We start from the raw sequence: 13,692 nt of genomic DNA on the forward strand, positions 1-13,692 counted from the left end.
GGAGTGTAAGTGTTCATATTACTTCAACACAGGTGGTATTGGTTGTTTTTTTTCTTCTATGGGACGAAGACGTGCAGTTGATATTGCTAATATTGATCCATTAGTATTCCCAGACCAAGCTAGCAAACAGACTAGGATTGATGATGCATATTCAAAAGAGAAGAAAAAATCAATCGGTAAAAGTATTGCTAAATATTTCCATTTTAATCATATTTTCCCTAATGCAGCAAACAACACATACTACCGTAGCATGGTGTCCAACATCCAAAAATCTGGTCCTGGCATTCAACCTCCGACTGTATATGAAATTGCCGGTCCATATTTAGATGAGCAAGTGGAGGAGATCAAGACTTAGATCCTATCATGCAAGAAGCAATGGAGCTTATATGGGGTTACGTTGATGTGTGATGGCTGGACATAACCTACACGAATGAACATTATCAACTTTCTACTATACTGCAATAGAAAGGTGATATTTCATAAATCTATTGATGCAACTACATACTATCATGATGCACCCTGCATATATTATTTGATGGATAGTGTAGTTTACGAGATAGGTGTAGAACATATAGTGCAGGTGATTACATATAATGATGCCAACTTTAAAAGGGCTGGAGAGTTATTGGAGCAAAAGTATCAAACATTATTTTGGACACCATGCACATCACACTGTATCGATTTGATGATGGCAGATATCGGTAAGCTCGATATAGTGAAGAAGGCAGTGAAAAAAGGTCAATCTTTAACAAAAATTCATCTATAATCATCATTGGGTTCATGGATTAATGAGGAAATTTATTGATGGGGAGATTCTGCGACGATGAGCGACTAAATTTGCCACTCACTTTCTCTTGTTAAAATCGTTAAATTAGAAAAAAGTCGGATTGAAGGCCATGTTCTCTTCTGAGGATTGGAAAGTTTCTCGATATTCTAACACGACTGAAGGTAAGGAGGTGTAAAAAATTATTATATCTGTCAGATTTTGGGACTATATCGCAGATATTCTTATAGCAGTAAAATCATTGTACATTGTTCTATCTAAAGTTGATATGGACAAGAAGCCACAAATGGACAACATTTACCGCCTAATTCATGAAGCAAAAGAGGAAATTAAGAGGCGTCTACAATCACTGACCAAGTATCAACATTACATTGATATAATTACTATAAGATGGGATGATCAAATGGGAAAATCTATTTATTTGGTCGGTATGTATTTTTTAATGATAAATAATTTTTAATATTGTTATTAATAATTATATATGTTTAATTATTGTAGGCTATTATGTCAATCCGGCATATCAATATTGTTATAATCTTTGCACAAATGATGATTTATTAGTGGCTCTCAGACATGTAATATTAAGACTACATACAAACAAAGAATCAATTGCTGAGACTATTAATGAAAATCGATTATTTCGAGAGGCATATGGTTCTTTTAGCGATTCTATTACAGTGTCATGCAGATATAAAATGGATGCAGGTAAATATAGTAAACATTATTACTAATTATTGTCAACAAATATAAATACTTATTTTAATCTTGTTTTTATTTATCTTACAGTTGAGTGGTGCTTACAATATGGAGGATCAACTCCAAATTTGAAAAAGATTGCAGTACGAATTCTCTCACAGACAACGTCTTCAAGTGCTTGTGAAAGAAATTGGTCAACTTTCTCCCTCATTCATACAAAAGTACGAAATTATCTTTCTTATCGTCGCTTGGAGAAGATGATCTACGTTCATTATAATATGCGTCTTCAACTAACAGAAGAGAATAAAGAACAAGAGTCTGGTGATGTAGACCCATTTGATATTGGATTTGTCCAAACTGATAATGGTCCAATGATGGATTGGTGGAGCGCCGTTGAGGCTGAGAATCCATTACTTGATGAAGCAGGAGACCCGCCATGACCATCTCAATTTCTTACTCAACAGATTGAAAAATACAAGCTAGAGGAGATATCTGCGAGGAAGAAGATGATGAAGCTTTTGATCAAGAATTTCGATTTGGATCTCGGTCTAGGCATTCTCAAACATCACAAACCCAACCAAAGTCCATAGATAAAGGCAAAGGCAAAGGTCCTGTAATTTTTATTAAAAAGAAAGAAAAAGGCAAACCTCCTGCTTTTACGGGAAGGGGTCAATTGAGAATTAGAGAAAATCCACTCGATGCAATTGATGAGCAAGAACAGGATGACAGTGATGATACATCATCACCTTCTGACATTGCAGTCCGAAGAGAAGTTCGAAATGAGGATAGTGATGTTGATAGCAGTGCAAGTACTCATGGAAGTGATGACAATGGTGATGCATCTAGTGGTAAAAATTATGTTCCCCCTACTCTAGCATCAGAGCTATGGACATGTAAGATAGATTACACACATGCAACTCAAGATTATGATCATGGAGCTAGAAGTAGTGCTATTCAATATCAACATCGATATAAGGGTGACAAACAAAAGAAAGCTCATAATTATCATACTCGCAACCTTCTTATTATAACTCTGATGCATCATATGGTGATCCATCATACCAGAGTTCGGGGATGTATGCTTATCCTTATCCTTATCCTTATCCTGTGCCTGTACTTGTACCCGTTCCGATTTCAGTGGTGCCAGTTCAAATCCAACATCCAGTGATGAATCGAGACACGCTGATGGACATGTGGAGAAATCAATATCAATATTGCATGTCATGGGATGCTTATTTAATCTGGACATTGGAGAACTATGGAGTTGACCTAAACAAAATGTCGTAAGAACCAATGCTTCCATCTGATTCACGCCACTCCTTTTGGTATTAATAAGGTAACATATTATGATGTATCAATTTTAGTTCAAGTTATTCATAGATCAACTTGTTTTAAAGAAAATTATATTTAATTATTTTTTCTAACCATATTAAGTTGTTCAATAATTGAGAATTTATATAAAATTAATATACAACTTATTTTTAAATTATACACAATAAACATATTTATCTAATAATTACTATATATAAATAAAAAAATACCGAAACAATATCGGCACGACACGATACGATACCGAAACCGTATCGTTCCGATCCGGGACCGAAACCTTGGCACGGGTCGTGATTTTAAACTTTGGTTCCATATAAGGAAGCATTCCAGAATGGTATCCTCAGCAACAGGCCTACCATTGATATATCAGTTGAAGAGTATCTTAAAGATGTCTTAAGTTTCATACCTCTCAGGTGCATTATGTCAGTCTGTGTTATTGGTGGTTTGAGAAGATAATCCTACTGCTTTTATGACTTGGATTATCGATCGAACATCTAAATTCTATCTTCAAGTGCCTTTGCGAGTATGTTTGTTTCATTTCTTCTCTACTTTACACTACCATCTCACCCCATTCACGCCACTTCGTAGCAGATGAGTCACTCTATGTGAAAGACGTTGGTAGGCTTCCTATACACTATCTTTGTAACTTTATATAATCCTTTTATGCCTAATTTTTCTTTCTATTCATTATCTCCGAGCAAACACACTAAGTCACTTAATTGTTTGATAATCTTCATTTCTGATTCAGATATTGTATAGGTTATGCGGGTTAAGGATTGTATCAATTGGTAGTGACTACATGCTCAACTCTTCTTATAATTAATTCTTGAGCAATCAAAATTCATAGTCATCATAAACATCCTAGCCTACTAAATTCCAGAAAATTCCTAGTTTGCCTAATCTTGAAAGTCTAGAATGTGTGCCTTGCCAATTATGTAACCATGTCCTATCTTCAATTCTGAATAGTGTTCACAATGTTCTTTTGCACTTTTTACCTTGGTACACTTTGATATCCGGATTCTAAGTCGAGTCTCTTGGAAAACTTGTTTTCAAATATTTTGTATTTACTAATTGTTCTTTAAATGACGTCTCAAGATTCTCAGTTTAGTGTATCCATTGAAGTCTCAAGAAGTGGCAATGCCAACTTGCCAAGGTGTATTTTTTGACCTCTTTCATACCTTTGAAGAGTTGAGCATGGTACCAACAAGTGCCAACTTACTACTCAATTCCTTGTTAGTATGGATCTGACCTTTGATTGGGACCTTCCTATTACTCTCTACAAAGGTACCAACAAATGCTCTACTTCACATCTTTCTCAAAATATCTCTTATACTTCTTTTTCATCTAGTTATTCTACTTTTATTTCATCTTTGGTTTCACATTCCATTCATAAAACTATTTTTAGAAGCTCTTTCTGATTTGAGATAGAATCAAGAAATGATTGGCAGCATGATATCTTGCATTTTAATGACACTTGAGAGCTAATTCCTCTTGCTTCTCCCAAGTATACAATTGTATGTAAGTAGGTACTCATTGCAAAGATGAAATATGGAGGTATTGTGCATCGATTGAAACCTAATTTGTGGAAGAAGGGTGCACTTAAATTTATGAAGTTGATTACATTGATACTTTTTTCTTGTGACTAAGTTTATTTTTGTGAGATTCTTTCTCCCTTTTGCATCTAGTCACTTCGGTCATTGGATATCCATAATGCCTTCATGAGAATCTTGAGGAAGAGGTATTCATGGAATAACCTCTTGGATTTGTTGCTATGGGAACATGCTTGTGTTTAAGCTGTAGGTGTTTTTGTATAGGATTTAGCAATCTACTAAATTTGGTAAAATTCATTTTTGCACTTCTCTAATTCTGTATAACTAGGAGCGCACTAGATTAGTCAGAATTTTATCATTTTTTTAGTTTGGAGCATGTATTCATCTCATTATTTTTGTTGATGACATTAGTAGTTCCTACAATGACGATGCTACAAGAATTACAAAGTTGAAACCATATCTTTATTAACACTTTTAAACCAAGGACTCGAGAAATCTAAGGGAGCATGTGGTTTCTTTGATTCTTATTTTCATTTTCTAAAAAACGCGCATTTTTTCCTTTTCTTATAAAAAGACTTTTAGACATTCTTTATTTTCCATAGAATGATATCTCGCTTTTTTCTAGAAAATGGATGTGAAATTGCCAATCAAACAATGTTTTCGTTTTTTTCAGAAAATGAAAATGAAAAACTTACAAACCAAACGGTGCCTAAGTATTTTCTTGGAAAATAGTTTACTCTCCATGATTAGACATTTATCTTTCGTAGAGAAACTACAAATTTGATATGATTTTAATTTTTTTGAAGAACTAGAATGTTAGAGCTTGACCAATCAATACCAAGGTTGTCGGGATTGCATCTAGGATAGCTCCATAAAAGCAGATTGTAGGATCAAAGCATAGGATCGTAAGATCCTAAAATTTACTAATAATAGTTTAAAAATAAATACCTATTGGCTTTTAATATACAATATTACTATGAATATTTTAATCTTTATCATTCTAATATCGATAAATCAAATTACTCATTGTAAAAAAGATAGCCCGGTGTATGAAGCGCCCACCAATGCGGAGTGCTGGGAAAGGATTTATTGCACGCAATCTTACCCTTCTTTGCAAATGAATACAATATAATTTACTCATTGTAAATAAATGAAAAATACAATATAATTTTTAGTGTTCCATGCATGTATAACAAGTAATAACTTCAATAAGATGAATCATAAATATATAATGACTGATAATAACAACAATTAAAAGGTTTTCTTACTTAGAAGTCAACAAGAGTCTTTTGTTAATCCAAAGCATTCTGACATTGTTAAAATGTTTAATTGAATAAAAATATATTCCAATTAAGGAGGTGGGAACCAAGATTCCGTGTAGAAACTATAAGCCGGCTTAGGATTGGATTGTAGAATCATAACATTGTAACCCAATTTAGATATTACTCGGAACTTGAATTGTTAAAGTCAGTTTGGATTTGGATCATAAGGTTGTAAGATCTTTAGGTGTTGATTGCAATTTTGACTAACATAGTCAATACTCCTATGAACCCTTAGTTGATGTTGAGCTAGGAGATCCATGAGTGGGCCAATTGCAGAACACCTATTATGCTTTTTTAAAAATTGATTGGCTTTAGTAAATAGAATGCTTCATTAACTTTGTGTCGATTCAAATATCTTCTAACCCCTTACCTCGTTTGGCACTCAGCGTTTGCTTTGTTTATAACTTGTCTAAATGGTTCAATAATTTTTTTTGATTATTTGATTGTGCTCTCTTGATATGCTTCTGATGACAAGGGTCATTTCTTGTTTTTCTATTTAGCTGTATTGGTTCATCATCACACTTAATATTTGAGTCTATTCCTTAACACTTTCTAAGAGTGGACACTATTAAATCAAAAATACAAACTGGGATAATCTTGACCTAAAGAAGATCTGCATATATATGGTCATCATTATATATTTGAGTATGCCTTTGCCAAAGTAACTATATTTCTGAGTATCTCTTTCTCTACTAATCGAATTTCTAGTCTAGCAATGGAATTATCAGTTTTTAAATCATAACCACCCACTTGTAACCCACATAGATTTCCTAGAAGTGACAATAATGAAGTCCCATGTAAGATTATAATCCAATGATACTATTTTATTTAATCATATCTACTCTTCACTTTGGATTAGATAGAGCTTGAGATAGTTTGGGTGTTCTTAACAGAATCCAAAGCATCTGCAGAAACAAGGAAGCATAAAAAATGAATCGAGATAATGCATGTGAGTTGCTATACATATGAATAATTTTTCTTGAAGCAATAAGAAGATCAAGGTTAGAGATAGACTTTGGGACAATAGATGGTGCTACAATAGCAACAGAATCTCAAATGGGTATGACAAACTTAACTCTTGATCTTCTGTGTAGGTTTTTTGTGGATGAGGCTTTGGTTTTGCTTTATTTATAGGAGAGTATGGTGAATTAGGGAGAGACAACAAAGTGGGAATAGAAAGAATTGGGCTAGGAATAGGGAGAACCTTTATAAAAAACTAGAGTATAACGTGTGGTAGTGGAGAAGAGAAAGTACCCTCTCATATTTCCTCATTTTTTACTTCGACATGCACATTTAGATCACCTTGTATTAAAATCATTTCATTTGGCGGAATATTTTGTAATATTTCATATAAGTCGTCCCAAGATCTTGATTTATAGCTTCATCTATCCTACTTGCGGTGCATATATGCTAATTATGTTAATAGTTTCTTTCGCCACTATTATCTTAAGAGTTATAATTTTATCCCCTTTTCTAAATACTCATACAACTTCATCCTTTAACGAACTATCTACAACAATACCTACTCCATTTCTTGCTTTACTCTTTCCTGTGTACCATAACTTAAAGCCCCATTTTGTCTCTTGTAAAAAAAATACTAATTCTTCTCCTAATTATCGTATCTACTAGCTCTGTGATTTATCAGTGAGGGTTTTTTATGTTTCATGTTCTAAACCTTAGATTATTAGTTTTTCTATCATATTTATTTTTATCCAACCTATATTGTGAGAATTCTTGCGTATTTAACACTACACCGAAATTCTCATGAAGATATAATGGTCCTTATCGATACGTTACAGTCGGACCCTGCAATGCGAACTCTTGCATATTTAGCACTACATCTGAGTTCTAGAGATGTAATGGTCCTTGCCGAGATGTTACAGTTGGACCTTGTAATGCGTTCTTTTTGGAGAACAACCTAGCATTCGCATAATAGTTTAATGAATCTATTAATTGAATATTTGTCATAGTTTTAACTTTTAACGCTGTTGACAACCTAACACAACCCTCCTCCTTGGGACCTTCGTTTGTCACCGGCGGAGTTTTTCAGAAAAAAAGGAAGAGAATTGAAAAATGGATATTGATAGGCATTGTGAATTGAAAATATTCTACTGTTTGATAGGACTCACATTTGAAACTCGGGAGATTGGAAGACTAGGAGCCATCTTTTGTAGGCTCTGAAGACTAGGATGCCCTAGATGGCTATGAATGTGAAGTAAATAGGTAACAGCCTCAGGGGCAAATGAATGTGCAACGACTGAAATAATATAATCATTGAGACTCTTGCCTTGTACTAAATACTCTATTGGTCCGTGAATCATCCTCAGTGAAATTCAGACTAACTTAATGCGTTTGTCAACTGATATCAGATTCAAATAAAATTTGGGTATATAGGCAACAGAAAGTGGCAAAGTGAGGAGGGATCTGACCAACACTTTGAATAGATGAGAGGGGCCTATTTGCTAAAGTGACATAAAATAGGATGAGACGTAGGCTTAAGACTAGAGAAAAGGAACATATTGCTGGACATTTCTCAGTTCTAAAATTTAGAATCCATATTTTTAACCATATACATTTGCCATACAAATTAACTTCACGAACTGGGTATGACAGTGTCACATGCTGAAGTTTAGTAGTCTGCTAAGCAAAGAAACATAGATACTCAGCTGATATACTGATTGTAGAAGGCCTGCTTCCACGAATGGGGGGCTCCTTTAGATATGAAATTTGCTGCAAATATATGTAGGGACCAAAAACAGCTATCATCTGGGAGGAAATCTAGCAAAGGAAAAAGGCCTCTACCAGATGGCTGCAAAATGTAAGGAAGAGAACAGTAGATCTGCTCCAAAGATTCAGAGAAACGAGCAGATTCTATAGAGGACAACTTAGAACTGCAAAATTTGGAAGAAGGTAGCAATGCAGAAGATCCTGAGGACAGCACCAAAACTGAAGAATAAAGAAGAAAACTCATGAGTTCTTACTTTTCAGCAACATCAATACAAGGGGGAGATTTGCTGGAAGAAATCAGCATCAGAAATGTTGGAAGCAATCTGGGATGAAGAAATTTTTACAGACTGCAGGAAGAAACTTCAGATTGAAAAAAGAATCTAAGCTGAAGAAGATTGAAGAACCCAACAAAGAGAAAATGGATTCTACATTTACAACTTTTTTAGGTTAATGCTATATCATATGGACTATAATATATGTATTACAAATCAAATAAATAATGATATCCCGATATATTGGTCTACTGAATTTAATTAATATGACATATATTACATTAATGATATATCATATACTATATCTAATTGATATAATTTTGATTAACTAATTTAACATGATTAAGAGTGTATAACACCTCTGATCATGGACCTCTTATTTTCACTTTTTTGTTCCGCTTCAATTGTCACGGAAAGAGTTTTTGTAACCAAAGGCTTTCTTCACTGCCCCCCTTCTTCACAAGAAGCCTAATTATGGTTTAAAATCTCGTGGGTATTGGGCGGCATGAGCTAAATATTTCATTCTGCCTGTCGACTCGTACGACGTAGAGATCGACACGTGCCCCACGACCCCCACAACCGCTGTGAAGGGGGTACACAACCTCCATGGAGAGGTCGTGTGAACCCCGCACCCATGACGGAGGGATTGCACTACCCTCATGGGCGCTACGGAAGGGTCGCACAACCCCCACGGCTACTATAGAGGTGTTGCGCTGTTGCTCGCGTGTTGCGTGAGTGCTAGTGTTTTTTAATTAAAACTTTGCTTAATAATTTTAATCAATTCCCAACTATAAGGCTATAGCAGGGATAATCTAAAGTTGAATACCTAGTCTCAACTGAAAAAAAGTAGGGATAATCTAAATAAACTTAATTAAACCCTAGTAGAACTATCCTATTAAAATAATATATATATATATATATTTTTAAAAATATATAATAAAATTTTTTTATCATATGTGAGACCTCGTATTTTTTCTTTTTCTTTTTATTTTAAAAATATGTAAGTTATTTTTTTATATTTATTAATATATTTTATATTTAAAATATACTTAAACTATATCGGCACGACATGGTACGATATTGAAACCGTATCGTTCTGGTCAGATTGAAACTCCAATATAGCTTGAAATTTTAAACCTTGGCCTAATCCACTTGTATCTTCAGTCTTCTAAGTGGAAGCTTTCTATTTCATGGTTTAATCCTACTCCATCCTCTTTTAGAGTCAAAGCCATCTTGGGTGGTACCGGACGAAACAAGACTATGATATCGACTAAATACTAGGTATTGTTCATGGTTAAAATTTTTTGAACCATATCGGAGTTCGATTTATGATCGGAACGATACAACTTTGGTACCGTATTGTGCCATGTTGATAAAGTTTCAGTAATTTTAATATAAAATATATTAATATTTTTTTAACTTGAATATCTTAAAAATAAAAAAAATAAAAAAATTAAAATGAAAATGAAAAAAATAAGATCTCTTGTATGATAAATAAATAAACAAATAAATTTTATTATATATTTTAAAAATTAAAAGAAATAATATATTAAATTAATATGATAGGTCTATTAGGGTTTAATTAAGTTTATTTAGATTATCACTACTGTAGTTTTATAGTTGGGAGTTTGAAATTATTAAACAAAGTTTTAATTAAAAAGCCCTAGCACCCATGCTCGCGTGACTGGCTAGCGACCGTGCCACCCCTTCGCAGAGGTTGTGCCTCGGGGGTCGCGCGAAGCATGCTAGTTTTTGCATCGTATCGATTAGTAGGCGCAAGAAATGTTTCGTCCATGTCGCCCGGTATGACATGAGATTTTAAACCATGATTGTCTACTATTTGTGTTTATGATTGTTGGTTTTGTTCAGTGGCCAGAATGCTAAGTTTCCTTTGAGCCAATGGAAAAGGCACAAGATTCCAAACTTGAGCTAAATAAATGATATTGAAGGTAATGTGATTCTTCCAATATTTAACACAATGTAGGCTAAAATTGTGATTTGTTATGTATACTACTTTATTACTATATAATTTCTTTCTTGACCATTAACTAAGATTTATGAATGGTTATTTTGTAAATAAGATAACATCATGTGCTCTTTGTGAAAATCACAACGCTTAAGTTCCATATTCTTGTAACTTCATTATCTAGTAAATTCTCTTTGAATGTGCTATTAGTTTTTTTCTTTCCGCTTTTGTCCATCTAAAAAAGAGCATCTATATTACAGTCCTCATTATCAATATATCTTTATTTTCTAGTCTCCTCGACAGTTCATTTTTTTTCTTGCAATTTTTTGTCAGCGTTTGATTGTGTTCATGCAAAACAACTATGCCTATTAGATACTATTTTGTGTTATTGTTGTTTTGCGAGTTCATTGTTTATCGTACCCAGTCAATTAGATAAAAGTTTGTTGTTATACAGGGAAAGAAAAATCCTCATGCTGCAGATCCATCGGTAGATCATGTTAGAAATCCTAATTTTCTAGTTTTACTCTCAGAGTCCTTTGTTGAGGCTTGTGCTGCTCTAAGCCGCACTTTATTGCCAAACCAGAGCATCTCAAGTCAAGGAATTGGAAAGATAGATGGGTCATCCACTGTCCCTATTTCAGGACTGCCTGCAACTGCTAACCCATCAGGTTAAATTTTTGTTCCAACATTTAATGAATTTGGTTGTCTAAATAGATATTTCTAATTTGAAAATTTCTGCTCTTGGATTCCTTTTTGTTGTGTACTGCTGCAGTGAATACCATTTAATGGATTTGTCATTGCAGACTGACTGCTTCTTTGGGACTTAGGGTTATCAGGTTTTAACCAAGAGAACATGTGTTTGTTGAGGTTGTTCTTTCCCATCCATTAACCTATGTATTGAACATAGCTTGAATCTTGTACCTTGGCATAGACAGGCTGTTCCGTTTCTGTAAGAACCTATTATGCATTAAACTTAGATTGAAATCTCTTAGCATGGCGTACAACAAGCACAAAACATATTGTTGCACTAAATTATAGAAACCCGATATAGGTAATGTTTCTATGTTACTTTTGTTGATCGTGCGATGAATAATGTGTTGGTGCTATTGATTTTGAAGTAGGCGAAGTGTTAAATTAGAATATGGATTGGATGAGTTTGTGACAAGTGTAGGAGCAGGTCGAGTGACAAAAGGAAGTCTTGACAAATCAAGGGTGATTGGATGTCTAGGAAGAAGTCTCGACAGATCAAGGGTAATATCCACCTAGCTAGATGAAACCTTGGGAGGTCAATCTACAGATCAAGGGTAAGATCCACCTAGCTAGATGAAACCTTGGGAGGTCAAGATTGACTTAACGCTTGGCAAGAGAAAGAAGATATCAAACTAAGGTCATGGAGAAGGCTATTCTCTAGGTATTTGGCATATTTCATTTGTGCAATGATGATTATGAGTGCACATGATTTGGAGCTTTAGCAATAACCCAATCAATACTATCGATTGAATTGTGATTACTAGTTAACTCATAGTCTAGTCGATTCACTAGACGACTCAAACCTTCAAGTTACTAATGTACTAGTCAATTGATTAGTACTGATTAGTAAACTGGTACTATATGCCCATTCAATTGAGCAATCGATTGATAAAGCAAGTCGACTCCTCATCTTTTTGTTGAATCGTCAACTTGAGGAGAGTTGATGGATGACTAAAAGGAATCAATTGAAATTGCGAGCAAAGTGGTTGCACACAATCGACTAGTTGACTGATGTAGGGCTGATTGGATGACTCTAAAAGCTACTTGGAAGCTTGGTAGGGCCTATAAATATAGGGTATGTTAGCTCTGCACATCAATACATAGCAAATTTACTTTACCAAATTGTCAACTCTCAAGCTCTTTTCTTTGCTTCTTGTAAATTTCTCTTCACATTTTTGTAACCAAGTCATTGTTAGAGGTTTCCCACCTCTAAAGGTTTTTCAAGAAGGCGAAAGCTAGTGGAATTCATGGTGTGAGTTACTGAAAGGTTATAGGCTGTGGAGTAGGAGTCTGAGGGCTGCTGAACATGTAAACCATTGAGTTAAAATTGTCTCTCTCTTTCTTTGTACATTTCTTTTATTACTTGTGTTGCTTTAGTTTTCTTATGGTGGAATAGTTTTTCTTGCTGTATCTAATTATTGTTTAAGCCTATTCACCACTTACAATTGGTATTAGAATAGGTTCTACCTCCAAAAGACTAAAATAAGGACGTAATTATGGTATTGCAGGAAGGCTTTAGTACTATGAGGCCATCCTTCTTTGACGATACCCATTTTTCTTATTGGAAAGGTGGTAGGATGGAATATTATTTCATGAATGATATAGATATGTGGTTTAGTATCGTTGAAGGTTTTGAGATGCTTGTGAACAAATTTGACTCCATCAAATCTAAAAATTGGACCATGGAGACGAAGAATAAAGCTCAATTTAATGCCAAGACAATTCCAAGCGATACCTTTGTAATTGGAGACAAAAGTAAATGTTACCCATTAGCCTAGGTATGTATCCTGTTAGCCTCAGTATGTATGTGATTACATCTTTTTTTTTTTTTCTGCATTTTTTTGCTCCACTTCCATTTGGCTATCAACACGATGTGCCAACACTTCGATGTGACACTGAAAGTGTACCTCTCTAGTTGAAGATTGAAACTCTGACATGACTTGGGGTTTCAAACGGTAATTTTAGTTCCTAAAAGCTTTAGTTTTAAATTCTTTTACCTGGCTAACCTAAGTCTTAAGAGGTATCACTTCTAACAAATGAAAACCATTTCAAGCAGTTAATCCATAACCATTGCAATCCTCAAATCATTCAATGCTCATATGAATATCTGCTACTACAAGATTATTGAACCCCAATCAAAGGCTATCTTTTCTCTCTACTAAGCTAGGAAGATATTCATAGTAAGTTTGGAAGTCAGGAGTCATTGGCCTTAGGATTGGAATACCTGGCCTTGTCTACCAATAGAATCAATAGGTTATCAAGTGTAAAAGGGCAGCTCGGTGCACAAAGCTCCCGC

The 13,692-nt window shown here is 34.4% G+C and overlaps 1 protein-coding gene across 11 annotated transcripts in view; it reads left to right on the top strand.

Moving 5' to 3' along the window:
* The window catches only part of LOC122041076 (mediator of RNA polymerase II transcription subunit 25-like), an 84,103-nt gene that overhangs the window by 37,015 nt on the left and 33,396 nt on the right, over window positions 1-13,692 (top strand). For 8 of the 11 annotated variants that reach the window (XM_042600642.1, XM_042600634.1, XM_042600637.1 and 5 more), the window contains one exon: window positions 11,101-11,314. In XM_042600642.1, coding sequence (XP_042456576.1) covers window positions 11,101-11,314 — 214 coding nt within the window. The remainder of the gene's footprint in view (window positions 1-11,100; window positions 11,315-13,692) is intronic. The other 3 variants (XM_042600635.1, XM_042600639.1, XM_042600638.1) reach the window with 2 other exon arrangements.

This window comes from Zingiber officinale, chromosome 2A (genome assembly GCF_018446385.1).
Source record: "Zingiber officinale cultivar Zhangliang chromosome 2A, Zo_v1.1, whole genome shotgun sequence".
Lineage (NCBI taxonomy): Eukaryota > Viridiplantae > Streptophyta > Magnoliopsida > Zingiberales > Zingiberaceae > Zingiber > Zingiber officinale.